The following is a 25,752-nucleotide window of genomic DNA, read 5'->3' as shown; positions in this document are numbered from 1 at the left end:
CACACACACACACACACTGTGTGTGCACAGCCATGTCGACCGTAGGATCCCGCGAGGAGATGCTGGAGGCGCTGCAGAAGGCCAAGCAGGCAATGGCGCGCCGCGTCCACGCAGCGGCACCGGCAGAGGCCCCGGAGGGCACCGGAGCGCTGCAGGTGCGGCAGGACTCGGCGACGTCGCGCCCGCGCCCGCCTCCTGCCGCGTCTGAGGCGAAGGACAACAGGAGCCACTTCTTTGACACCTGGTGCCGCAAGATCGAGATGTTCGTCGCGGACCCCACCAAGACGGTGCTAGAGCTGCCGAAGGAGTTGGCGCCCAACGACCGCCGCGAGCTGCACAGCCTCGCAGAGAAGTACAATCTCAGTCACCAGTCCCGCGGCACAGGGGCGGTGCGGCAGCTTGTGCTGAAGAAGGACTCGCTGCACTACAGAATGCCTGACGCCCGCCCAGAGAACATCGAGGCCCTCAAGCAGAATGCCGGTGAGAAGCAGTCGAAGTTCCACTTGCGACGTATGCGGCGCGACCCGGACGCTGCGATTGGCTCCATCGGCGCTTTCGGTGACGAGGCGACGGCCAATATGGTGCGCCGCCTCGACCGCGCGACGGACGAATATCGCAGGGCAGTGGAAGTGGGCTACACGCATGAGGAGCTTCTCTCCCTGGAGGCAGGTGAAACAGTGGAAGAGATATTGCGCCGCACGGACGCCACCGGACCGGCGGGTGTTGCCGATCATGAAGCTACCGTCAACAGCAGCAACAATAATAACAACTCCAGTGACACACTGCCAGTATCCATCAACACTGCTGGTGAGGCGGCTCACCACATTGGAACCGGCAAGAAGGGGCCTGTCGCATATGACGAGGTGTGTCTTCGCTGTGGGTCACGAGCACGCGTGGACTACGATGTGCAGAAGTGGGAGTGCAATGGGTACTGCGCTCAGTGCACGATGCAGACCATCTGGAAGCTGGTGGAGGTGCATGACGCTGCAGAGGAACTGGTCATTCCCACTGCGACTGCCGATCGCAAGCGCGGTCGTCAGGAGATGGAGATGAATGCCCCTTCGCCTGTGCAGGAGCCGGAGGAGATTGATAAGGATAACGGTGAGGATGACACAATCACCGTTGAGGATGTGGTGGATATGGCGAGTATGAACGATTTCAGTGCGGCAGATATCAACTGGATTCGTCGTTTTGCGAGGCATCATCAGCCACTTGAAAGCAAAAATATCCTCAGCGATCACATTGTGTTCTGCATCGAGTTTGATGATCTCTTCAGTATGCGCATCTTCCGTGCATTTCTCACGCCAAAAGAGATCACCCAGGAGGCGGTTGAACAAAAGCGGTCGAAAGATGAGCCGAAAACCACCACGGAGGAGAGGGAGGAAGACCACACAGCATGGTTTGTGCTGCTCCGCGAGGTGAAGGCGGCCGGCGTGCCCTTGTCGACACTGCTAGAGGAGCTGGCTGCCTGCGTGCCTGAGGGGTACGACCGTCTTGCCATCGCGTTCCCGAACATGTCGGTGTATGGCACAGAGGCGACGTGCGTGTGCCTCATCCGCCCCGGCGCAATGCGGGAGGGTGGCTTGGAGGAAATGCAGCGCAAGTATGGGCGGCACAGTGTCCGCTTCGCACACGAACTGGGTGCCCTTCTTCGGAAAGATGGAGAACCTGCATAAGCTGTGCATGCTGTGTTTGGGTTTACTGATTTAGTCGTGTGTGCGGGTGCGCGCGTGCAGGTGCCGTCTGCATGTCTCCTCCTACAGAGCTGAGCCTACAATTTCCATAATTCATGCATCTACTGTCCTCGCTTGCTTTTTCTTTTCTTTTGTTTTTGTTTCACTCCCCCTCCCCGTTCAACGCATATATATATATATATATATATTCAAGACTGACATCACAGGCGTTGCTACAAGATGCGCCGCATAAATGTTGCTGGCCTGGCTTCCCTATTTCAGCTGACAACATCGTATCATGCTCTGCGACGAAGGCGCGCGGCCCACTCTGTGCGCCAAGTGGTAACAATGCCACGAAACAGAGCACGTCGGAGCTTGCCCTCTGGCGACGCCGTTCTTTCACAACCGCTGCAGGAAGCATGTATGAGTGCATCAGAGGGAAGCGATGCATTCATCAACCCCTTCACAGGTCGCCTAACACCAGCGAGCAGCCGCGTGGCAAAAGAGCTTCTGCGCGTCGGATTTAAGCGGAGCGCTGTAAACCCCTTTCGCATTGTATGGGACGCAGCGGCCGCACAAACCGCGAGCCCTAATGCCCTGAGGCCCTTTCTGAACTCGATTGTTTCATGGCGAAAGAATTTGACTGCGTTGCTCTCAAGACCGGATGCCGCCGACGCTGTGAACGAGGAGATTCACCGGCTGTACGGTGAGCTCACAAGCGCCTACCTGCCGCCCAAGCTGGATGCCATGCATGACCCACAGCTCTCGAGTATGACAATGACGCCAGATCAAGAGAACGCTATTCGATGCGCAATACGGGGTTACAGCATGTTTGTGGGTGGGAGTGCCGGCACAGGCAAGACGGTTTTGCTCAAAGCCATCCACCGTCGCTTGACAGAGTTAGGCTTGCGTGTGGCCATGACGGCGACAACAGGCGTGGCGTCGGTGCAGCTTGGGGGATGCACTTTTCACTTGGCCTTTGGTGTACCATTGAGCGACGCAACGGGGCTAAAAAAACGATGGGACGCCAACGCACTCCGTGCGGTGGACGTTGTGATCATCGATGAAGTCTCCCTGCTGGATGCTGAGCTCTTTGACGCCTTTGATCTGGAGGCGCGCATGGCACGACTGGAGCCACTGCCATTTGGCGGGCTGCAGGTAATCGCGTGCGGAGACTTTTTGCAGCTCGCCACCACAGACAGCGCGTCTGCTGGACCATGCTACCAGAGCGCGGCGTTCCGGCATCTCATCGCTGTGCAGTTAGTGACACCGATGCGTCACGCGCAGGGAGATCCGCTGTACAAGATGCTGGCGCAGCTGCGTGTCGGGAAGTTTGATCGCAAGGTCTTCGCATCACTCGACCGGCCGCTCTCAGAGAACACAGAGAATGTGACGCACATTTTTCCGAGGCGGCGAGATGCACAAAGGCTGAATGATGAAAAGCTTTGTGAGCTACGTAGCGAAGAGATGATTTTTACACCACAGCGCGGCCCGCTGCAACTCATTGGCAACTTCACCTCCGCAGGGCTCGTAGAGTTCCGGAAGCGGAAGCATCTGCCCAACCGCGATGAGATTGTGGAGGTAATGACAGAGGAGATCAAGAGAATTGCTGGTGTCGACGTCGCGGACCACAATGTGGTGGTGATGCCGACCCGATCAGCGAAGGGCGGTGTGATAATTCGCCTTCGCCACCCAGACGACGGGGTGGCAGCCCGGAAAGGGATCAGGAGTGGCGGCAGCAGCAACTTCGGCATCAGCAGTACTGCCGTCTCCAAGAACCAATGGAAGGAAATTATGGATAGTACCGCTTCGCGACTGAAGGCAACACTGCGTCAGGTGTACGACGAGGATCCACAGGGATTCGTACCACTCAGTGTGTCGATGGCGCTTGCAGACGTATCAAGCCATCCGAACGCTGAGCACCTCACACCACTGCGGCTAAAGTTGGGCTGTCGCGTGATGGTCAACCGCAACCTCTCACGGACTGTGTCAAACGGCAGTGTGGGGGTCGTCGAGGCTTTTGCTCTGCCCAACCCGGACCTGTTTCCGCGCCGCCATGAGGCACCGGCGAAGACGTTCTACGGATGGCTACTGGAGAAGAATATGTTCCCTAATCTGCCCATTGTGCGATTGCTGAGCGGAGAGGTGGTTCAGGTGCCACCACTCTCACTCACGGTCGGCGGCACACCCTCCACTTTTTTCTATGGCCACGAACTGTACTCACTGCCGCTGCAGCTGGGCTACAGCTTCACGGTGCACAAGGTGCAGGGGCTCACTCTGGAGGGGACTGTCGTACTCGACTGCGAGAAATTCTTTGAGTGCCCACACCTTATTTACGTGGCCTGCTCGCGTGTACGATCACTGGATCAGCTCATCGTGAAGAACATCCGCAGCGACATGGTTATCGTCAAGCGGAGTGCGCTGGAATTCTCAAAGAAGCTGAAGGACGCCTCCATCATGACAAACTTTGCGCCGTCGGATGGCTGCACACGTGCGTCGTGGGTGGAGCGCCAGAGTCCGCGTCTCATGGGATTAACCGAATGAATGAGAAGTGGGCGGCTTATGCGGGCTTTATTTGCCCGCCTTTTTTTTTGTTGTTCGTTTTTTGTTTCTACCACCTTCTCGTACAGATGTGGAACGCGTCGTTTTTTTGTCCTTTTCCCCTTTTTTTTTTTCATTCTTTTTTTTTTTTTATTATTTTTGTCTTGCTGATTGACTTGTTATTGTGATGATGTCTCTCTTACTTTTCATGGTGCTATTTTTCATGCACTACAAATCGACTTTTTTTTTTTTAGGGGTGGGGGGAGGTTCTTTTTTTGTTTTTTGTTTTCTTTGCCTTTGTGACTGCCGCGCCTTGTCGTGGCGCCCGTTCTTTGTCTCTGCCTTTCTTGTCGTCACAGCAGCGTGTGTGTGCCTCTCTGTATTCGTGGGAGCGGTGCTTGATGCGATTGGGCGGACACCACCGCATGCGTTGGGATGCTCTTTCCTCGTGTGAGCCACCCGGGGGCAGAGGAGCGGATCGCACTACCGTAACAATAATAACCCTGTTCGTGTTATTTGTAATCTTCATCACATCCCCCTTTGGTTGATTGCGTGTGAGATTGTAGAGAACAGCTCTCTGGATTGGGCTCATGGCAAAGACCGCCGGGCTCTCGCGAGCATATGCAGTCCTCCGGCAGCTGGAGCTTCTGCGCCAGCAGGACGTGCTGGACCCACTTCCGCCCGAAACCGACACAGATTTGAGCAGTAGTGTAGCCGCTTCAGCAGCTGGTGACGACCACCGGCGCAACGCTTCGCTTCCGTCACCCGCGCGTTGGGGCCCGGAGGCTGCAAGGCACCCAACCTCAACAACCGGGAATCCGCAGTTGCCGCTTCAAGGCAGGGCGGAAGAAAGCCACTTGCATCATCAGCAGACGGCGACGCCGCATCACCCCACATATTCCTGGCTGGGGGAGAAGGAGGAGGACATACGGGGCGTGAGATCGTACAGCGGCGACGCTGCGGAGTCCACAGCGACGGTGCGGACGTCTCCGCCCAGCCGCCCTGCGGAGGGTGGGAATGTGAACCAGGCTCTGCAACGAGTACTGAAAGAGATTGTGGCAATGCGAAAACAAGCCGGAGGGATGAGGGGGACAGCTGGTAGTGACACAGGCAACCATCGCCATGAGCGCAAGCAGCAGACAGGCGAGAAAGGAAAAGACCCATCCCAATCACCGGACAACTACAGACCAAACACGGTATCACGATTGGTTTCTCCACCACAGGACAGGGAAGAAGACGATGTCTTCTTTGATGATCCACTTTATTCGCATACCACAACAACCTGCAGCACGCGAGACGAGCGGAATAATAAGACACACAAGAGACGCGAGCGTACACACCGCAAGAGTGGTGGAGCCACAGACACGGGTGTGGAAAACGTTTACGAAACTCCATGCACAGAAGGACGACGAGATACATCTACACGGCACACAACAGAAGAGTTAAGCTCTAGAATAAAATCAGGAGATGTACTCACCTCCTCTGCCGTAAGCGAGTACACCAAGTCACTTCTTTCTCAGCGTAGGCAGCGTCAGGACAAGCTCTTGCATGAAATTCAGCAGCGGCAGGAGCCGCTGCCTGCCGATACTCCCCAGCCAATAACCTGGGTGGAGGCGACGCCACCGTCTGCTCTTCTATCCCCTATTAGCCGCGCCGATGACCTCGATGAGGGCTTCTCGCCTCTCCCTACTCAAGTGACGGATCTCGATTATACGAACAAAGAGCTTTCTAGTCAGCCGCTGATGCCTTTTCTCTGTGAACTGACGACAATGGGGTCGGCTGCGCTGCGGGAGGCACTGCGCGACATGGAGGGCTGCTGTGATGACACAACACCGCACTGTCGGGAGTGGTATGCGCTCACGGCGCTTGTGAACTCGGGCGACGCCATACGCCACATTGTCGTCCCGATGTTTCTCGCGGAGTTGTCGGAACAAAGTTGTATGACTGAGTGCGATGCAAGCGATCCTAACTCGCGGTTGTCACACATCCTTTCTGCACTCATCGGCCTTGGCGAGCGCGCCGAGGCTGCCCTGCCAATTCTAGTCAAGATGCTCACATCTGTACAGGGCTGTGTGAAACTCGTGGCGCTCGCTATACGTGCGGTCGGCGGCGATGATGGCGTGCGGGCGCTCTGCCGCATGGCGAGTAGCAATCGCAGCGATGCGGCCGTTCGGGCGGCAGCGGTCTACGGCATTAGTACGATGGCGTACCCGGTGCTGGGTCACACGACTGTCTACTGCCTTGGCGCGCCGCGACTGAGTGGTACAATTGTGTTCTATCAACCCCCAGTCGACGCGGGCTACGTTGAGGTGGACGGCGACGGCAGGCCACGGCGAGAGTCATCCCTGCAGCTCCCGCCGCCGTACCGCCCGACGCACGTCATTCTACACGCTGAAACAGTGCGTCGGCAGCTGTTGCAATTCACTGCCTCGATGGATTTTCGCCGTGCATTACACACCTACGAAACACTGCCGCTCGTGCTGCAAGACTTTGCTCTCGGGGCACCTGAGGCGTGTCGTCAGCAGGGGATGCCTGAAGCCGTGCAGGAGTCACTACGACGCCACGAGAGCGAGCTTGAAGATGCCTCGAAATTGCCTCCTCGTGTGCTACCGTTTTCATACGATCCGTGCTTCATTGGCCGCGAGGACGAACAGTTTGCCATTGAAGAGACGCTCATAACAATTCTTCTTGACGGACGAACACCACTGAGTGTGGTGGAGCAGACACTCGTCTCGCTCGCGTCGCTGCCGGGTTTTGTGACTATACACGTGGCACCACCTGTCCTTGATTACGTCATTCAGTGTGTGTCACGCTACGAGCAGCAGTGCGCCGACGAGAGTGATGGGGGAGAGGCCGCTGTTGTGGCGGGTCTCGTGGCGTTGGGGCGCCTCGTGCGGCACGAAGGCACATCGCCGACTGTGACTAATACCGCTTGCGAGTTACTGCTGCACAATTTGGGTGCGCCGTCATGGCGGGTGCGCCACGCCGCGTGTATTGGGCTAGGCGAAGTTGGCGCCGTGTCGAACATGCCGGAGGCCACCGCCCGCGCCCTCACCACATGTCTGCACGACGACGCGATGAATCACGAGACCGTTGCGTGGGCTCTTGCTCGTTTGGGCCTGCGCGGGGTGCGTGCGCTGCTGGAAAGAATCACCAGCGGCCACAGAAGCAGCAGCAGCAACAACAGCAGCGGCGGTGGTAACAACAACAAAATCATCAGCAATAGCGGCGCAAGTGGTGGTGTTAGCTGTAGTAGTACCCTGGAGTTGCCGGTGTCGACGCGTGTGGCGTGCGTGCGTGCGCTGGCGAAGATTGATATGTTAGAGGCATCGCTTGGCGTTGAGGGCGACACGCGCCGATTGCGTGAGATGGTGGTGCAGCGGCTTGGTGTCGCCATTGCTGCTGGTGATATTGAGGAGGATGTTGTGCTCGAGTGCGCCTACGCCCTCGCGGAGGTCATTGGCAGAAGTAGCAGCAACAACAAGGGCGGCGGCAACGCCGGTAGTAGTGGTGCTGTTGCGCACCACCACCGCAGTGAGGAGGCGGCGATGTATTACCACAGCGAGACACCCAACGAGGCCTTCGAAATCATGAAGGAACTGATTGAGTCCGTTGTGCTGCCATTCTCCGTGCAGAAGGCGCTGCTCTACTCGCTTTGCGCATACGGCGGCGCCCACGGCGAGCTGTACGTGTCACAAACGGCCATTCAGAGCCCCGCCGTGGCGTCACGCGCGGCGGCGGCGTTCGGCCTACGGGCGTGCGGCGGCAAAGTCATCCGCACACTCGCGCTCGCCCTCAACGACGACACGGCGGAAGTGCGGCTTGAGGCGTTCGACACACTCAGCGATGTGGGCGCCAACTCAGTGCTGGCGGTGTTGCGGACGCGCCCGCACCAGCACACACAGCAGGTGGTCGCCGCGCTGCGTGACTGCCTGCTGCGCGACATGGGCCGCAGCGCAAGGCGGCAGGCCGCGCAGGATTTGTACGCCGCACTGACCCGGAACCGAACACTCTAGAGAGTGAATGAGCGAAACGGAGAGTTATATATATATATATATATATGTGTGTGTGTGTGTGCATCATGTCGGGAATACTCACTGCTGTACCCCAGACGCCCAGTCACAACCCCCTGTATCGAGAGGCTCATTGTGTACCATTTCGTTATGTTGTTCACCCCCCTCCCCCACAGACACGAAGAAAAACGCCTGTTGGGCCTGTAGGTTTTCATTTCCCCCCGCTTCCCTTCTGTTTTCTGTCAGTATTCGGGTTTGCCGATTCTCCACACGCTGCAGCGCTTGCCCCAGCGCCAGATGGATACCTTCTCTCATACTCCTTTGTGTCGTCTGCGTTCTCTCAAAGAAGGAAAGGGACCACTCGATCAGAAATCATGGGCAAGATCCGCACCAAGACGGTGAAGCGCGCATCCAAGCAGATCGTGGAGAAGTACTTCTCGAAGCTCAACAAGGACTTCTACCAGAACAAGCGCGTCATCCTTGATGTCACCATCGCCCGCTCCAAGAAGCTGAAGAACAAGATTGCCGGCTACACGACGCACATCATGAAGCGCCTTGCGCGCGGCCCCGTCCGTGGCATCTCGCTGAAGCTGCAGGAGGAGGAGCGCGAGCGCCGCATGGACTACGTGCCCGAGGTGTCGCACGTCGACCAGGCCATCCAGGACGGCGTGCAGGTCGACAAGCAGACCCTTGGCATGCTGAAGCGCATGGAGACTGGCGTGCCGCGTCACGTCGTGCTCGCCAGCGCTGTGGCGCCCGTCGTGAAGAAGGGTGGCCACCGCCGCCCGCCTGCCCGCAAGTAGGAGCGATACGATCTCCGCCTTGCCGCTGTTGTTGTTTGATCTCCATTGAGTGATTTTCGTTTGAATTTTTGAAATGAGAATACATTTCGTGTGCTCCCTTTTTGCGAGGGTGGGGACGGCGTTGCCGTTTGTTTGGTTTTCCTCTGTGTAAGTGAGGTCGTCCGGCTCACACTAGAGCTCCACTTGCACGGCGCTTTTCTCTTTTTTTTTCTCTCTTTCTCTATTCATTTTTGATGCCTATTTCTGTGCGCACATACATGTAATTGGGGTGGGGCAGATGCGGGAGTCTGACCTCGTCGAGCTGCGCGTGCTGCCGAAGGTATTCCCACAGCGCCCATACGCGCGGCACACTGCCGGCCTTGGCGCCGGCGATGGCGTCGGGGCGCCGTCAGCCATGAACACTAGCGGTCTCCTTAGCGTGAAGGTGCTGGGACTCTACTGCTCTCGCATCACCAGCGAGCAAGCTGCGTCAAACAAGGGGAGTGCGGCGGTGGAGCAGCTGTCACCGAGCGGAGTCGGTGACAGTCTGCACGGGGCCCTTGAGGGCGCGGGGAAGCGTCATATTTACGTCCGCGTGCAGTTTGACAAGACCCTCGTGGACACACTGCCGCTGGAGGTGATGCGGGAGAAATACCCGCAGGTGCTCATAGACTACCTGCTCTCTACAGCTGTCTGGACGTAATGAAGGCGGCTTGGTGTTGGTGCGTTTACATATATATATATATATATACACACACACACACATATATATATATATATATATATGATGTACTCGCACCTCTTTCTATGGGACTAAGGAAATGCTAATGTCATCTATTTATGATGTTTGTTTCTACCCCTTTGAAGTGCTCTCTTCTCGGCACGTCTACTGTCATTGGTCTCTTGGAATTTTGAGCACACCCCTTGTATCGGTCTCTGTGTTCATAGGAATTCGTAAGAAGGGAAAGGGCCGTGGCGCGACACAAGCACCCACACAGACACACACACCACAACTACTTTCCTTACTGTTATTGCTATTATTATTATTATTATTGAACGAGGCGCACGTGAAGCACGTCGCCGTCTTGTACTCCAAGTTCTAGCTGCGGGATTCTCATTGTGTCTCTTTCTGTCTCGCTGCGTGCGTGTGCTGAAACCATCGACCCCGCTGCGTGGCATATCGCGCCTTTCCTCGACAGGAAGAAAAGGAATAGGAGCAATGGCTGATGAAGAGGGTAGCGGCGAGTCTGCGCTGAAGGCGCACCGCTGGGAGACGACATCCAACGCCCCGGCACCGACGCCAACGTCGTCACGGTGGGGCGCCGGCACACCGCGCCAGCGCGGCGGCGATACGCCAAAGATGATCGTCAACGCAGAGCTCTCGGCGTGGCGTGGCCACTCCACACCGACACCCAGCGCGTACATCGTCGATTCCGTCAGGACACCGATGATGCGCGGGCAGGGTGGGCAAACACCAACGGTCGGCGGGCAGACACCGACGTTTGGCGGGCAGACGCCGACGTTTGGCGGCACGACGCCGATGTTTGGCGGCACGACGCCGATGTTCGCCGGCGCCACGCCGGCGGCAGGTTTGGCGTTCGGTGCCACACCAAATTATCAGTTCGAGGGCTCCACGCCGGTTCAGTCACGCTTCGCTGGGATGGAATCGCAGTCGGCCATCACCGCCAATATTGAGGCGCAGGCGCGAAGGCTGGAGATACAGTGGCGTATGAAAAACAAGCGACTGACGGAGGAGCACTTGGATGCCATTCTCCCACCTGAGTTTAAACTCGTGGAACCGCCGGCCGACTACAACCCGCCGCCGCCAGAGGAGCCGAATTTCTACGAACTCGCCAGCAAGTCGCTAGATGTCTTTGTGCTGAGTCAGGGCAACGATGCGGCGGCGGCTGTCACATATGATATTCCGGAGAGTCTTGGAGACGACATGCCACCGATGAAGCCGCAGGATGCACCTGTGTTCGAGGTACTGCTGAAATATCACAACGTGAATCCTATCCCCGTAGAGGTGCTGCCATCGTATCTGCTCATGAAGAACCTCTTTAAGATCAAGAATGGTGACACCAATCAACGGCGTGTTGCTATGAGGTTCCTACTGGACAAGGCCCGTATCTTTGGCAGGGAACCACTCTTTCAATTTACGTTTCACGTCTGGCGATCGGGAATTCTTGAACTCCAGGAGCAGCACTACTTTGTGGACTTTGTGAAGGGTGTGATTGCACGGCTGCAGAAGGAGGTGCGTGGCTCCACCAAGGAGATTGTGCACATGATGGAGGTGCTGCTTTCTGCCCAGGAAACGGCTGTGCGGGAGGATGGCAAGGAAGTTCTCGCGTTGCTGACACGTGTGGTGGGCTACGAGGCAGTGTTTGAGGCCATAAAGGAGGACTTTGCGCACGTTGAGAATGGCGTGCGGCGTCACACCGCAAAGGTGGTTGCTATTGTCGGTTACGCTGTGGGTTCGCAGATGGCGCTGCAGATCATCCATGGTATGTCTCTCTCGCCTGTAGCGTTGGCACGACAAACTTCCGCCCGCGCCATCACTGAACTGGCGTCCATTCTCATGCACGCTATTACTGGCGATTTGGTGGAGCTCGTGCCCATCTTTGAGAAACTGCTTCGCGATGAGCCGCGCGTGAAGCGTGAAGCCGCCAACGCGCTTGCCCACGTTGCGGGTGCTACTTATCCGTACGGCATTGAAGAACTCGAGTCGTTGGTACTCATTGTGCGCGAGGAGTGTAAGCGCGGCATCGGCAGCACCGCCGGACCGTTTGTGCGTGCATTCGGTTCGCTTGTCCCACTCATGGCACCCTACGACGCACAGAAGTACACCTCCGACATGATGCCGACACTGGTGAACCAATTTAACACCCCAGAGGACGAGCACCGTCGTGTGCTGCTACAGGTGGTGCGACAGTGCGTCTCTGCTGATGGTGTCACAGCGAATTTTATTCGCGATGTTATTTTGAAGCCATTCTTCGACGGATTTTGGTCGATTCGCCGCGTCGCTGCAGAGCGCAAGACAGCTGCCGCCCTCATTGAGACAACCGTGTCAATTTCCAAGAAACTTGGCAGCACAGAGATCCTGCAGTACCTTGTACAGGACATGAAGGACGAGAACGAGCACTTTCAGCGCATGGTGATTGATACAGTGCGGCGCGTCATACGGGCGGTTGGGACGCTTGGCGTTCCGGACACACTCGTCGCCCTGCTGCTCGATGGTGCGATTGCTGCGGTAAAGCAGGACGAGACTGGCCTGAACCGTGTGGTGCTGGAGGGCCTCGCGGCTATCTGCAACTCGCTCGGGGTGCGGCTGAAGCGGTACCTGCGGCAGGTGTTCGATCTCATCAAGAGCCGCCGTGACATGCCAGGGATGATACGCATGCAGGCAGCAGAGCTCGCGGCACGCATCGCCCACACTGTGAAGGAGGCTGACGGCGTGCTGTTCCTTCAGGACCTCGGTCGCAGCCTCTTCGATCGCCTAGAGGATGATGAAGCTGCTGTGATGAGCGCCAACCTCAAAGCAACACGTGCAATTTTGGTGGAATTGGGTGCTGCAAAGTACCAGCCGTCTGTGCGGGAACTATTAAAGAAGCTGACGTACATTATTCGAAATCGCAACAGTAATGTGCAGTTAAACACTATTCTGCTCGTTGAAGAGATTGCGACGAACTGTGACGAGGACGTGGAGGCGATTCACCTGCAGGATTTGGCAACCAAGGGATTGTTTGAACTGCTCGACGCGGATCGTCGCGAGACGCGTCGTGCGTGCACCCGAACATTTGGTGTCATCGCTCAGAAGATTCGTCCCTTCGCCATTATCCTCGAGCTTGTGGATAACTTCAAGCAGGATAAGCGTAAGATTCGTATCTGCACTGCTGTTGCGTTGGGAGCCATTGCACGTGAATGTGGTCCTTTTACCGTTATTCCATACCTGTTGAACGAGTACAAGGTCAGTGAAGGTGAGCAGGTGGCGACGATTGTGCAGCATTCAGTGCTAAAGGCGATTCGATACATTTTCGAGGCGATTGGAGCAGTAGGGAAAGAGTTTGTGTATCCGCTCATACCACTACTAGTGCGGGCCCTCACTGAGACAGACATTCAACACCGCCGTATGGCTGTGGAGGCGTGCCGCGCAATTGTCATGGCCGTGGCGGGCAACGATGGGTTTGAAGAGGTTGTAGTTCACTTCCTCAACTTTATTCACCCGAACATCGTGGAGCTTCTCTCGCGAAATGAGACGAAGGTCGGCGAGGAGCGGCTTAAGATGATTACAGCCGTTGTTGGCTTCTATGAGGCCGCACGTCTGGTGCTGGGGTCTGGCAAGATGCTGCAGTATCTTCTTCAGGGCCTGTTTCACCCGGCAAAGAAGGTGCGGGACATCTACAGGAGAACGTACAACATGATTTACGTTGCGAGTCCAGATGCACTGGTGCCGTACTACCCCAGCATCGAGGATGACACCAAGCACACATACAGGCGGCATGAGCTCGAGGTTCTGCTGTAATGCAAAGGAAAAAATGTGACTGGATTTGACATCCTTGAACGAAAACAGAAGGAACCACGTAATCCAGCCACCCCCACTTGGTTGCTAATACTCTTGTTGCTCTTTGTTACCGTCTGTGTCTGTTGATGTATATTCTCTGCGAAAAATTGCGCCTTCTTCCTTCTATCTCCTCCTGCTCTTCTTGTTTTCGTTTCTTTTGTGCTTGTTTTCTCTCTCTCTCTGTGTGTGTGTATGTGTGTGTGTCTTAAATGGTGTTGCATGATTGCTGAAGGAACGAAAGGAAGGACCCCATCCATGCTGCTGGACGTGTCAAACGTGCGCGGCGAGCACACATGCCTGGACGATATCGAGGAGCTGCAGGAGACTCTGTCGCGTGCTGGGAAGAAAAAGTATGGCGCACTCCGCGTGCAGCACGTCGGCCTCTCCACCTTGGGCCTCGCTGCTTCGCTCGCCGCGCCGCTGCAGCACATCACATCGTTAACGGCTTCCCACAACCGGATAAGCACCCTGCAGGGCGTGGACGCCTTCCCCTGCGTCGAGTTCCTGGACCTGAGCCACAACGCACTGCGGGTGTTAGACGCGCACTCCACATCTCTCCTGCGTCGACTGCGGCGTCTGCGCCGGTGTGACTTCTCCCACAACGAGATTTGTCTCATAGACTTCGACGCATCCCCACGCGGTAGCGGCACGTGGAGCGACCCGCTGGCCGACGATGGCGACGGCGTCGTCAGCGGTGGGCTGGAGGGGCTCACGGTTCTGAACTTGGCGCACAACCAGCTCATCGAGATGCCAGACCTGCGCAGCATGCCGATCCTGGCGGAGCTCGACGTCGAGCACAACCGCATTGATAATATCGCAGACCTCGACAACCGGCTTCCGCTCCTCGCGCTGACGTCTCTGTCGCTGGCCCACAATTCACTGGGCTCGCTGCAGGTGCTCTCCAACCTCACTGTGCTGGCAGAGACGCTCAAGGTATTGACAGTGCGGGGTAATCCGTGCGTGGAAGACGCGGCTGCCGCCAAAGGTGCCGTGCAGTCATGGCTATTGTTTCTGCTGCCATGCCTGGAGACCGTAGACGAAGCTCCACTCTCGCACGAGGAGCGGCAAGCGGCAGCACTACTCTTTCGCCACCAGGGGGAGCTCAGCTATGAGGCAATGCAGATGATGAATAACAACAGTGGCGCACGGTTAGAGACGTACCTGCGGAATTTCTCTCCCCTACTGTCCACACGTCCAGTCGCCGATTCTTCCATGGGAACGAAACGAGAACAGTTGGTCACGCAACCGAAGAGAAACACCTCACCACCTCCGTCATTGGGCGGCATGACGGCCCGCTTGCCAACGACGATTAGTGTTGGTGCAAGCACAACGAGCCTCAACTCTCGACCACCCTCTGCTGAAGTTGTACTGCAAATGATGCAAAAGAAAATGAAACACTTGTCGAGCGTTGTGGAGGTTCTTTGGGGGGAGAGTATGTCAAGGCGGGTGTTTGCCACCATTGTATTGCAGAAATATGCACGGGGATTTCTTGTGCGGCGTCATCTTCCACCGCAAATTCAACGGAGCTGCGAGCGCATCAGAAACAACCTGCGTCGCCCTCGTTGTTGGCCTTCATGGGCTCAGCACCAGCAAGTAACTTCTCATTCATTGAGTACGAGCGAGGCGTGGCAGGCCAACACTCACATTGCCAGAGGCGAGATGGCAGAGGTGGTGCAAAGACTTGAAGCCTTTGAATCCCTATTACAACAAATGTGGGGCGATATGGGCGAGTTCCGGCGTGTTGTGGACCTGAAAAGGACCGCTGCGGCTACAACAATTCAAAAATACTACCGAGGCCACGTTGATAGAAAACGTTGGCGCCGCCTCAAAGACCGCTACGATGAGTTTGTTGCTTCACTGCGACCCGATGTTTTGGATCTGCAGCGTGTGTGTCGGGGATATTTAGCACGAAGCTGGCTCACGCGGCGACGCGGAGAGGTGAAAGAGGTGCGACAGCTCCAGCTGGAGGTCGCCGAACTCCGTGATGCACTGAATGAGATGCGGGGGTTCATGGTGCAGGAGATGCGGCGACAGCGGCTACAGCGGTACGCTGACCCGGAGAGGGCGATGGAGGGAATCATCTCGCGACACGTTGCCTCGAGTTCCGACCGCTCCTATACGGCGGCGGCGGCAGCAGAAGCAACAGGGGTAGGCACATCGATAGAAGCAGCAGATGCAGCAACACCATCTGAAACAAAGACTGCACGCACATCACCATCGCCCCTGCATGACCTCTGATCCATTTACTCTGCATAGACGATGCAGCGTGCTATTTCTCCGTCCGTGGTGGTGGTGTTGGTGTGATTGGAGGTGGTAGTAGCGGGGCGATGATGACGACTCCTTTAAGTTGGACGAAGCAGAAGAAAATGGTAAAATTTCACTCCTACACACCCACAGCCAGGGGTGGGGTGGGGGAGAAATACCAAGATCAGATGGATGCACACAGAGACATCCATGCCTTACTTCTTCCTATTTGCATGGTGAACCACTTTTGGTTTCCTCTTTGCCCTTTCTCTTTTCTGTTTTGCCTGCGTTGCTTGCTGGCACTTTCGAGGCGATAACAGGCTGAACAGCGTACAGAAAGCGCGGCAAAAAGCCTCCACAAAACAAGAAAAGAAAAAGAAACGTGAAGCAAGAGGATGGTGGCCACGCTGCATCACAACCCTGTTGCACGGATCACCAACTTTTACGAGAGCAGTTTCAGGCAACTTAGCGACATCCAACAGAAGCAGACAGGGTTGCTCATTGGGGCTGCTGTTGCTGATGCGGCGGCGCACGCATTCGAGGGCTGCACGGTGGAGGAAATTGCCGCCTTTGCGGCGGATCAGGCCAAGGCGCAGGGAGACGTGATGGCTGAGGAGGATCCGCTGGTGTTTGCGCAGGCCGGCCCCCGTCGTGATGGGCGTCGAGGCCACCCATTGGGCCCGCTGCGGCACCACTCCTACACGCACCTCTTCGCGTCGCAGCTGCTGCGCGTCATGGCATCTTCCCGGGGTGAGTTTCCGGTGAGCTACGTGAAGGATGAATGGGTGTCGGCGGCCCGCACCCACCCCGATTGCTTCGCCAACGAGCACGCCTCTCTGCTGCACGTGCTGGGCGTTGTGCTGCCACTACCGGTGATTTACCCATGGGCCGACGACGCGACGTTGCGGGCGTACGCAACGCCTTTTATTGACTTTCTCACAGAGCCGCCGGCGGGCAACTTTGGGGTGGACTCACGCAACGCTGTGCGGGATTACACTCTCTCTGCGCTCGGCGTTGCACTGCGCTGCCTGCAGAGCATCCCCGATCCGTACCGCAACGCCGCCTTCATGGCGGTGCCAGGGACAGCGGACATTTTCCCGGAGGACGTCGCGTCCTTTTGCCCGGCGCGAGCGCATGACAACGCACTGCCGAATGCCGCGCCTATTTTTCCATGCGGCGGCGGCGGCAGTGGCAGTAACAGTTGCGTACTACCGGCCCGCGCTCTGGTGCAGGACGTTCGTGTGGTGCGCGAGGGGCTCGTCGTGGCGAGGGGTGCACGCACCTTTCCAGATGGCGTCAAAGCCGCTATTCGTCTTGGTGGGCCCGTCTGCCAGCGGAGCATCATTGTCGGTGCCCTGCTCGGCGCGCGCATGGGTGTGCGCCGCATTCCGCCGAATTGGCTCAACGCCACGCCGGATTACAGCCCCCTCGTCACCAGGGCGGTGGAGGTGGCGCAGTGGAGTTGGAATCCCCCGCACCATTAATGCCTCGGCCCGGCATGAAGTGTGCGGCGTGAGGGACTGAGGGGGCGTGGTCCTCCAAGCAATGCAAATCTATACCTGTGTATGTCTCCGTGTATGCCAAGTTGTCTGGTAATATCACCATTCCCTCATTTCTTCTGTTTGCTTCTGTTTTTTTTTTACTCTTTTGCGCTTCCTTGATGCTGGGTGCTGTATTTGTGCCCCCGCGCGCAGATTTGCGGGTTGAGGAGGACGCAGGCGTCATCACACGCGCAAATAACTACGCGAACTCACACTCACACACACACAGAAACCACCGCCACTCGCACTACAGCGGAAAGAAACAGAAGGGCGGCTGACGACCGAGGCCGAGACTGGTGCAGGGGCTCTGAGCAACGGGCGCGAAATGAACGTGACGGTGCCGCACCGCGGGGGGCCGTCACGCAGCGCATCGGCGCGGCGGCCGCGGAGTTCGCAGAGCACCCGGGCGTCGGGGACGTTGCTGAAGCTGCCGGCCATCGGGCCTGCCGGGCGCTATAGCGTTGCGTCGGTCTCCTCCAAGTCCAGCGCTCGGCAGAAACGCGAGCAGCGCGATGCGGAGCTCGTGCTAGAGGAGGGTGTGCACCACGTGTGTGGGGTGAACGCGCGCGAGACGATGGACGTGATGCTGAAAGTTGTGGCGGNGGCCCTATCACCCTGCGCAAAGGAAAACCGCTGTGGCAGCGCGTGCAGGAGATTGTGGCGGCCGCCAACCAGGAGGGACTACGTCGTGTACACACGGCGGTTCCGCCAGACGAGGTGCGCTTCTTCTTTGACAAGTCGCTGGACCTCATTGAGTTGCCTAAAAAACCGGTCCCTGGGGTTTTAGACGAGTTTGTGGGATTCCATGCGCTGCGCAATTACCTCATTGGCGTGACGCTGAACAACAAGGCATTTCTGCAGCAGGCTGCGGGCGATCCGCCACAGCTCGTGACGCAGACGTTGCTGCGCGCTCTTAAGGTGCAGGGGGCCGCCTTTTCAACCCTGACGCTGTACAACCTGGCAGTCGTTTTGGTGGCCGCACAGCGGTTTGATATCGCCCGTGACTTCATCGCCTGCTGCAGCGAGATGGCGGAGGTGTGCCTCCGCATGGCGGTGCCGGGGAGCCGCGGGGTCTCGACGCTCTATGCCGGCTTCCGTACAAGCGTGGCGAAACACGCCATCATGTGTCACCACCTCGTCGCGGCGCTCTCGGCGTGGTGTGGACTGCGCGACGAGGAGCTGTACCACTGCCACTTAGCCGTGTGCTGTGCAGCAAAGTACCTCGACGCCGGCAGCGCAATTGCGGCGCGGTGCGTGCGCCGGCTGGCGGCCGCGCAAGACGGAAGTGGCGCTCTGATGATGAGCGAGAAGGAGCCGCCGCGGCTGCCGCTTCTGACCGACGACGCGGCGCTGGTGGATGACGCGCTCTTCGTTGTCTTTTTGCGCGAGGCGGAGGCGCTGCAGGCGCCGCCCACCGTGGAACAGTGCACTGCCCGCCTCGCGTCCGCCATGACGCCGTCGGGCCGTCTGCCGAAGATCAAAGAGAAGCGCCGTGCGCCGCCGCGTAAGCCGAGCGCCACGCCGTTGCGTACTCGGAGCGCCACGCCGCGTGGCCGGGTGAGGTCGACGGGAAAGACAGCGAAGAAGGCGAAGGGGGTGCCGCAGCTCTCCGTCAGTGCGGTGATGGAGTCGTTTCGTAGGNCAGTGAGGGCCTTTACTCGCTGCGCTCCAACGCTGGCTCAGAGTCTCCAACAATGGTCACTTTTGTGCCGAAGCCGGCATACGATTGCTACAAGCACCTCCGCAGGGAGCTGCGGCAACTGATCGGCACACTTGGTCATAATATGACCCGCACAACGAGCGCCAACTCACCGGAACTCCATGAATCGCATTTGATATCGCGTCGGGAGAGCTCTACCACCGTTGCACCCGCCGAGCCGCTGGCCATTTCGAAAGCCCCCATGGAGTACATCACCATCACCGACAAGAAGCTTCGAAAACTCTCCATGCTCGTCCCTGATAAGGATTTTGAAAGATTTGAGATGGCCGTGGTGGCGTTGCAAAGTTGCTGGCGTGGGATTAAGATGCGCCTCCTCTACCGCAAGTGCCTGCAACTTGTTGAACTGACGACACTCAGGCGCGAGGCAGCGGAGGTGATTCAGTACGCGTTTCGCAACCACCTCGCCACGCGAGAGGACATATTGGAGAAGAAGTTGCGCAGGGAGCATCGTCTCAAGGTGGAGCGTCTTACGCTCATCCAGCGATACCTGTACGAGAAGCAGAGTGTAGAAGCGTTTGGAATGCAATGCGTTGCGGCCTTCCAGCGACTCATTGCCCATATTGCAGAGGTGCGCCGACGGTACGCTGCGGCAATCCGTCTGCAGGCATTCTGGCGCATGTGTATGACGCGCATTCGCATTCATCGTGCTGTAGCGGCGTGCCAGCGTATTCAGGCCGTGTGGCGCGGCCATTTGGGGCGACTGCGTGCACGCGAGTTGCGCACCCGCCGACGGTTGGCGGAGCAGGACCGCATTGCAATGCTCACTGTACGCATCCGACCGGTGCAGCGGTGGTGGCGAAATGTGCTGGCGGTGCGTGCTGGCCGCGCGGTGGTGGCGTCTCGCCAGCGCGACGTTGCGGCGTATCTTGAGGCTCAGGAGTCGGCCTTTGAGGTGGAGTGGGGGCGCATCAAGCATCTCCCCGACGTGGAGCTGTACATGCTGAAGATTCTCGCCGTATTTCGTGGCTTCCGCTGTCGCCTTGAGTGTGCGCACCGACGCAAGCTGTTGCACGTCCTGCGCCGCTTTCTGCTCCGCATCGTGTGGAAGAAGCGGGGAGAGCGGCAACTTCTATCCCTGCGCGAGGTACACACACAGACCCGCATGCTGCGGCGCCGAGGCGAGGAGGTGACGGATGCTGCGCTGCGTATTCAGTGTCTGGTGCGCCGCTGGCTGGCGTGGCGGCAGCGCAGGGTGTTGTGGCTGCAGCTGCAGTGGAGACACAACCAGGCCCGCGTGATTCAGCGCGCGTACCGCCGCTTCGTTGGTCGCCGGGTGATGGCGGCGGCGAGGATGGAGGCAAAGCTTCAGAGCGAGAAAAAGCTGATGGAGCACCTGATGCATTACAGTGCCGCAAAGATACAAGCAACATGGCGCATGTACAGCGAGTACAAGAGGAAAGAGGAGTATCTGCGTGGGGACCGCCACGTCTTTGCGACACGCATTCAAAAAGCGTGGCGCGCGTACACTGCGCAGTGGAGCGCGCACAGCAGGCGGCTCAGCCGCCGCGACGCGGCACGTGCGGTTCAGGAGGAGCACTACCGACAGGTGGCGGCGATCCGCATTCAGGCCGCCGCGCGGATGTTTCTCGTGCGCCAGAGGCTGCGGCGGAGGGGCGTGTCGCTTCGGCCCACACCGGCGATGCTGCGGCTCTGCGCGAGACGCATTCAGTGCGCGTGGCGCCGTCACGCCGCCTACGAGTACGTGCAGCAGCTCCGCTTCTCTCGGGCCTACTACGACCAGGCGAAGATCAACATGGAGTCTCTGTATACCTACGCGACGATGATTCAGTCGTTTGTGCGAGGACGCGTAATCAATCCAAAGATTGTTGCCGCTCGTCGTCTTGAGGTTGAGCAGGATATCATCGAGAACAAGAAGCGACGCGGAGATGTGATACGTGGGACTCGCGCGGTTATCACGATACAAAAGAACTTGCATCGCGTTCTAGAACGCCGGCCCGAACCGGTTTTGCCATCACCTGAAGCAACCAGTGAGTGGGCATCCGATTTCGCCCCTGCTGTTGCTAGTGCCTCCACAGCCGCCGCCCTTCCTCGTGCTGTGGTTCCTGTAGTTATGTCTATTCCAGCTGTTGCCCTGGCAGCTCCTCCCGTCGAACCTGCTGCGCCTATTTGTGTCACTTCCATGACACCTGCCGATGCCACGGCCTCTACCACCAGAGGTGAGGGTGGGGTAGTGATGACGCTGGAGACGGCGGTTCCGCTGCTGCAGCGATGCGGCCGTAGCTGCTTGGCTCGGCGAGACGTTCAAACTGCGCTCTTTGCGCACCCGCGCTGGAGGTCGGCTATTGACGTGCAGCGCGTATGGCGCGGATACCGCTCGCGGCAGGTCGTTGAGGTGTACTACGAGTACTGCGAGGAGGAGGAAGATGAAGAGGTATCGGCGGAGGGCGGGAGTTTCGCGGAAGGAGGCTCACTGTGAGTGATATATATATATATATATATCTGGCGAAACACACGAGAGAGTTTGACAGCCAATTCTGTTGACGGTTAGCTGATGTACAGTTGCGTCTGTCTTGCATGTAATTTTTTTCCGACGGAATTTTTTGTGTTCGTCTGTGTTTGTGTGTGCGTTGAACTGCATCTTTTTCTGTGTGCATGCGTGTCTGTCTATTTCCGCCGCTGGACGCATTCCTTCTGCACCACTCTCCCCCCTGCCGTGCTGCACACGGCTCATACGCAAGAGCGCTATATATATATATATATATATGTGTGTGTGTGCGTATGTGTGTGTATTTATATGTGTGTCTCTACCTGGCGCCTCACACACCTTTGGGTTTGGTTTGTTTCCTTTCTCTCTCTCTCTCTCTGTCTCTCTCTGTTTCCTGCACCGTTGTCTTTTGCCCCGCGCCGGTTACGCTGTGAAGCCGTGTTGGTGCCACAGTGGCGCGCACACACACATACATACATATACGTGAACGATAGCAGGCCGAAAAAGTTAAAACCCCCAAGCAGCAGCAGCAGCAGCAGAACATTCTGCCACTGTGGTTCTTGTTTCTTCCACCAGAAGAAGAACAGACGACCAAATAAACAGAAGGAAGGGAGTAAACACTCCCAACCCACCACCACCACCACCACAACAGCAACAAGAAAGCAGAAAGGGAGTGAACCGCGAGCAAGAACGGAAACGAGACCAAGCGGGAGGAAATGAACATTGAGCGTGACCGGTACCGCTACGACGAGGAGGATGAGGAGGACTCCCTCCCGTTTGAGGGGCTCGAGAAGTCCTCCGCACTTCAGCAGTGCCGCGTGTTCAACGATGTGCGTCTAGACATCTCCGCCTGCCTGCGCTCCATGACGCAGTGCCTCTACCTCATGTACACCGGCACCACACTCACGGAGGCGGAGGCGACGGATCTCTTCTTCATGTCCACCAAACTCCTACAGTCGAGCCATCCGAAGCTGCGCCGGCTGCACTACGTGCTGATGAAGGAGTTGAGCCCGCTTGTGGAGCAGCGCTTTATCGCCTCCAACTCGCTCATGATCGATATCAAGAGCAACAACGATGCTAGCAAGTGCAATGGGATTCGAACGCTCTTCAAGGTGATGAACAGCTCCCTCTACGCGTCGATGGACCGCACCATTGTGGAGGCGCTGACCTCGCAGAGCAGCAACGTGGTGTGCGCCGCCCTCGTCACGGGACTGCACATCGCGCAGACGCACCCTGACATGGCGAAGAAGTGGGGGACGCAACTCACGGAGGTGCTGCGCAGCTGCGGCAAGGCGCAGTACCCTGCCATTGCGCTTCTGCACAAGATGCGAAAGAATGACCGCCTCTCCGTCACGCGGCTCATTGATCAGGCGAAGAACGGGCAGATCCGCTCCCCGCTCGCCCTCTGCCTGCTCATAAAGATATGTACTGAGTTGATGCGGGAGGATTTCGAGGGGTCGCTGGATATCTACAGGTTCGTGACGTCCATGATGCACAACAACAATGACCTGGTGGTGTTTGAGTCTATCAAGTCCATCTGCTCGCTGCGTAACATCACTGCGAAGGAGGTATCGCCGGCTGTGATGGTGGTTCACCTGTACCTCAACGCGCAGAACGCCGTGCTACGTTTCTCCGCCATTCGCCTGTTGAATGAAGTGGCAACGGTGCACCCCGCCGCGGTGTCGCCTATCAACGCGGAGATTGAGAACCTCGTGACTGATCCCAACCGCATCATCGCCACGCTCGCCATCACGACGCTGCTCAAGACCGGCACGGAGTTCACGATTGAGCGCCTCATCTCCCAGCTGTCCGCCGCCGCCTACCTTCGGGAGCTGGGTGATGAGTTCAAGATGGTCATCATCGACGCGATGCGTGTTCTGAGCATCAAGTTCCCTGCCAAGTACAGCATCTTCCTCAGCTTTCTCTCAAAGGCGCTCAATGAGGAGGGCAGCAGCGAGCTGAAGGAGAACATCGTGGACGTCACGATTGGAATCGCCAAGTCGAACCCCGAGTCAAAGGAGTCCGTGCTGAAGTACCTCTCAGAGTTCATTGACGACTGCACCTACCCGCAGATTGTGCGGCGCGTGCTGATGTACCTCGGCGAGGAGGTGCCGCTGATGGAGAACCCCAAGACATTTGTGCGGTTTGTGTACAATCACGCCACCCTGGAGCGCCCCGAGATTCGTGCGGTGGCGGTCAGCACGCTGGCGAAACTGGCAGCACGCGTGCCGTCCCTGCGCCGCTCCATCGTCACCTTGCTGAAGCGCACCTGCAGCGACACGGACGATGAGGTGCGTGACCGCGCCGTGCTCTACACGAAGCTCTTCCTCCACAAGGACGAGAACACTATCCGCGCAATGGTGTGCGACGTGGCCAACGCCGTGGCGATGACTCGGCAGGCGCGCATCAACGCGAAGCCGTCGGTGCTGAAAACACACGGCAGTGACGTCATCTCCCAGAACAATGCGATACCGTCGGCGGAGGAGAGCAGCACGGAGGACGCGTTGGTGGTCTCACACGCCGTGCTGCAAGGTCGCGAGAAGATGCGGAACGTGAAGCAGCTGCTCGAGCTCGGTGAGCCGTGCGCCAGCAGCGAGCCGGTCCCGCTCACCGACCCCGACAGTGAGTACGTGGTGGCGGTGATGAAGCACGCCTACGCCTCCCACATGGTGCTGCAGTTTAGGGTCAAGAACACGATGGAGAAGATTACGTTCAAGAAGATCACCATCGACGTGGACACGGAGGAGGTAGAAGTGGAGCCGCTCTACGCGATTCCGATCGACGCGGTCGCGCCTGGTGCCATCGAGTACGGCTACGTTGTGCTGCGCTACGACGAGGAGCAGTTCCCGAGCGGCCCCGTCGAGTGCCGCTTCAAGTTCGCCATGCAGGACGACGACGGCGACGAGGAGGACGAGGAGGAGTACCCGCTGGAGAGCTTCGACATCAACGTTAGCGACTTCATCACGCCCGTCAACCTGCGCGGTGGCTTCGACACGCAGTGGGACACACTCCAGGGCGAGGAAACGACCGGCACGTACTCGCTCAGCTCGATGCGCAACCTCACCGTCGCCGCGCGTGAGCTGGTGGAGTTCTTTGGCATGTATGTGGTGGGCGGCAAGCCGGAAAAGATCACCACCACCTCGCACACACTGCAGATGTCCGGCACAATGGCGAACCGCGCACGGGCGCTGGTCCTGATCACCGCGCGCGTGTTCATTGCAAAGGACAACACTGTGGCGCTGCAGCTCACGCTGCGCGGGGCCACGGCGGAGCTGCGCGAGTACATCTCGACGGCGCTGCTCTCTTAGGCAGCAGTGCCATACAGAGCAGTGAGCCGAGGCGGGGTGTGTGTGAGAGAGAGAGAGAGAGAGGGAGATAGGGGACGCGTGGGGCGTGTGTGTGCGCTGCACCGTCACTTGCGCATGGGCTTTGCCCTCTCCCTTGCCCTCCGTTGCTCGCCGACGCACGGGCTCAGCCATTCCCCCACTGACTTGGGCGTACTCGTTACTCTCGCGGCGCCGCGCTGCGTGCCAGCCCGCCCCCGGGCCTCAGCGCACAGTGAGGGCGGGCGAGAAGGAGAGTTATATATATAAGAAAAAAAAAAGAATACACAAGCGAAAAAAAAGGAAGCAACCACAACAACAACAAAAAAAAAAGAAATGAAAGGAGAGGCCACGCACAGCATTATTTTCGTCATCTTTCCCGGCGTAAAGTGAACCATGTGTTTTTGTTTTTGTTTTTGAATCTCGCGCTACGAGAGCAGCATTAGGAAATAGTGCCGGCGTGTGTGTGTGTGCGGATTGCTTCCGGTGGTCAACGGATACGCGTTGGTACCCTGCGGCGTGGCATCTGCCGTTCGTGTGACTCGCCGAACATGCCCACAGGCACAGGCACACAACCGCTCACGGGGAGACAATCCACCCAATCTATTGTTCACTTTTTTTTGTTTCTCTCTCCTTTTTTTTCTTCCTGACCGTTGTTTTCTAGGGCAGCTCATCCTTCCTGCGGAGAGCCAGGCGCTCGACGAGACGAGTGGGGAAGGGGATGGAGAGGCGAGTGGAACGAGAGTTCGGCCGAAACGTCACGAACGCTCTCGTTGGCAAAGTGGCCCTCGCGGGGCAGCAGCAGCAGCCCGTGCGTGAGGCGACGGTAAGCGCTGGCGGTGACTTGCGGCGTCCTCGGAAGCGGAGTGCTCGGGAAGACAAGCGATGTTATGATGATGATGATGATG

General features: G+C 57.8%; 12 protein-coding genes across 12 annotated transcripts; all 12 read left to right on the top strand.

The window, feature by feature from the left end:
- Positions 1 to 32: 32 nt before the first annotated feature.
- DQ04_01711110 (hypothetical protein) lies at positions 33 to 1,676 on the top strand (the record flags this gene model as incomplete). Its single annotated transcript, XM_009311057.1, has 1 exon — positions 33 to 1,676. The coding sequence occupies one exon, from the start codon at positions 33 to 35 to the stop codon at positions 1,674 to 1,676; it is 1,644 nt and encodes a 547-aa protein (XP_009309332.1).
- Positions 1,677 to 1,913: 237 nt separating this feature from the next.
- On the top strand, positions 1,914 to 4,217 carry DQ04_01711100 (putative PIF1 helicase-like protein; the record flags this gene model as incomplete). Its single annotated transcript, XM_009311056.1, has 1 exon — positions 1,914 to 4,217. One exon carries the CDS (start codon positions 1,914 to 1,916, stop codon positions 4,215 to 4,217), a length of 2,304 nt encoding a protein of 767 aa, XP_009309331.1.
- A 587-nt stretch (positions 4,218 to 4,804) lies between these two features.
- Positions 4,805 to 8,230, top strand: DQ04_01711090 (serine/arginine repetitive matrix protein 1; the record flags this gene model as incomplete). The annotated part of the gene is made up of 1 exon (XM_009311055.1): positions 4,805 to 8,230. The coding sequence occupies one exon, from the start codon at positions 4,805 to 4,807 to the stop codon at positions 8,228 to 8,230; it is 3,426 nt and encodes a 1,141-aa protein (XP_009309330.1).
- A 371-nt stretch (positions 8,231 to 8,601) lies between these two features.
- On the top strand, positions 8,602 to 9,030 carry DQ04_01711080 (40S ribosomal protein S17; the record flags this gene model as incomplete). The annotated part of the gene is made up of 1 exon (XM_009311054.1): positions 8,602 to 9,030. One exon carries the CDS (start codon positions 8,602 to 8,604, stop codon positions 9,028 to 9,030), a length of 429 nt encoding a protein of 142 aa, XP_009309329.1.
- Positions 9,031 to 9,307: 277 nt separating this feature from the next.
- DQ04_01711070 (hypothetical protein) lies at positions 9,308 to 9,712 on the top strand (the record flags this gene model as incomplete). The annotated part of the gene is made up of 1 exon (XM_009311053.1): positions 9,308 to 9,712. One exon carries the CDS (start codon positions 9,308 to 9,310, stop codon positions 9,710 to 9,712), a length of 405 nt encoding a protein of 134 aa, XP_009309328.1.
- Positions 9,713 to 10,228: 516 nt separating this feature from the next.
- On the top strand, positions 10,229 to 13,531 carry DQ04_01711060 (splicing factor 3B subunit 1; the record flags this gene model as incomplete). Its single annotated transcript, XM_009311052.1, has 1 exon — positions 10,229 to 13,531. One exon carries the CDS (start codon positions 10,229 to 10,231, stop codon positions 13,529 to 13,531), a length of 3,303 nt encoding a protein of 1,100 aa, XP_009309327.1.
- A 294-nt stretch (positions 13,532 to 13,825) lies between these two features.
- DQ04_01711050 (leucine-rich repeat protein (LRRP)) lies at positions 13,826 to 15,808 on the top strand (the record flags this gene model as incomplete). Its single annotated transcript, XM_009311051.1, has 1 exon — positions 13,826 to 15,808. The coding sequence occupies one exon, from the start codon at positions 13,826 to 13,828 to the stop codon at positions 15,806 to 15,808; it is 1,983 nt and encodes a 660-aa protein (XP_009309326.1).
- A 401-nt stretch (positions 15,809 to 16,209) lies between these two features.
- DQ04_01711040 (hypothetical protein) lies at positions 16,210 to 17,298 on the top strand (the record flags this gene model as incomplete). The annotated part of the gene is made up of 1 exon (XM_009311050.1): positions 16,210 to 17,298. One exon carries the CDS (start codon positions 16,210 to 16,212, stop codon positions 17,296 to 17,298), a length of 1,089 nt encoding a protein of 362 aa, XP_009309325.1.
- A 382-nt stretch (positions 17,299 to 17,680) lies between these two features.
- On the top strand, positions 17,681 to 18,142 carry DQ04_01711030 (hypothetical protein; the record flags this gene model as incomplete). The annotated part of the gene is made up of 1 exon (XM_009311049.1): positions 17,681 to 18,142. One exon carries the CDS (start codon positions 17,681 to 17,683, stop codon positions 18,140 to 18,142), a length of 462 nt encoding a protein of 153 aa, XP_009309324.1.
- Positions 18,143 to 18,381: 239 nt separating this feature from the next.
- DQ04_01711020 (hypothetical protein) lies at positions 18,382 to 19,119 on the top strand (the record flags this gene model as incomplete). Its single annotated transcript, XM_009311048.1, has 1 exon — positions 18,382 to 19,119. One exon carries the CDS (start codon positions 18,382 to 18,384, stop codon positions 19,117 to 19,119), a length of 738 nt encoding a protein of 245 aa, XP_009309323.1.
- Positions 19,120 to 19,256: 137 nt separating this feature from the next.
- On the top strand, positions 19,257 to 21,512 carry DQ04_01711010 (hypothetical protein; the record flags this gene model as incomplete). Its single annotated transcript, XM_009311047.1, has 1 exon — positions 19,257 to 21,512. One exon carries the CDS (start codon positions 19,257 to 19,259, stop codon positions 21,510 to 21,512), a length of 2,256 nt encoding a protein of 751 aa, XP_009309322.1.
- Positions 21,513 to 22,237: 725 nt separating this feature from the next.
- Positions 22,238 to 24,829, top strand: DQ04_01711000 (putative coatomer gamma subunit; the record flags this gene model as incomplete). The annotated part of the gene is made up of 1 exon (XM_009311046.1): positions 22,238 to 24,829. The coding sequence occupies one exon, from the start codon at positions 22,238 to 22,240 to the stop codon at positions 24,827 to 24,829; it is 2,592 nt and encodes an 863-aa protein (XP_009309321.1).
- Between the last annotated feature and the right edge of the window lie 923 nt (positions 24,830 to 25,752).

This window comes from Trypanosoma grayi (assembly GCF_000691245.1).
Source record: "Trypanosoma grayi strain ANR4 Tgr_171_V1, whole genome shotgun sequence".
NCBI lineage: Eukaryota > Euglenozoa > Kinetoplastea > Trypanosomatida > Trypanosomatidae > Trypanosoma > Trypanosoma grayi.
The sequence above is the reverse complement of the archived record's forward strand: the minus strand, read 5'-3'. Positions and strand labels throughout refer to the sequence as shown.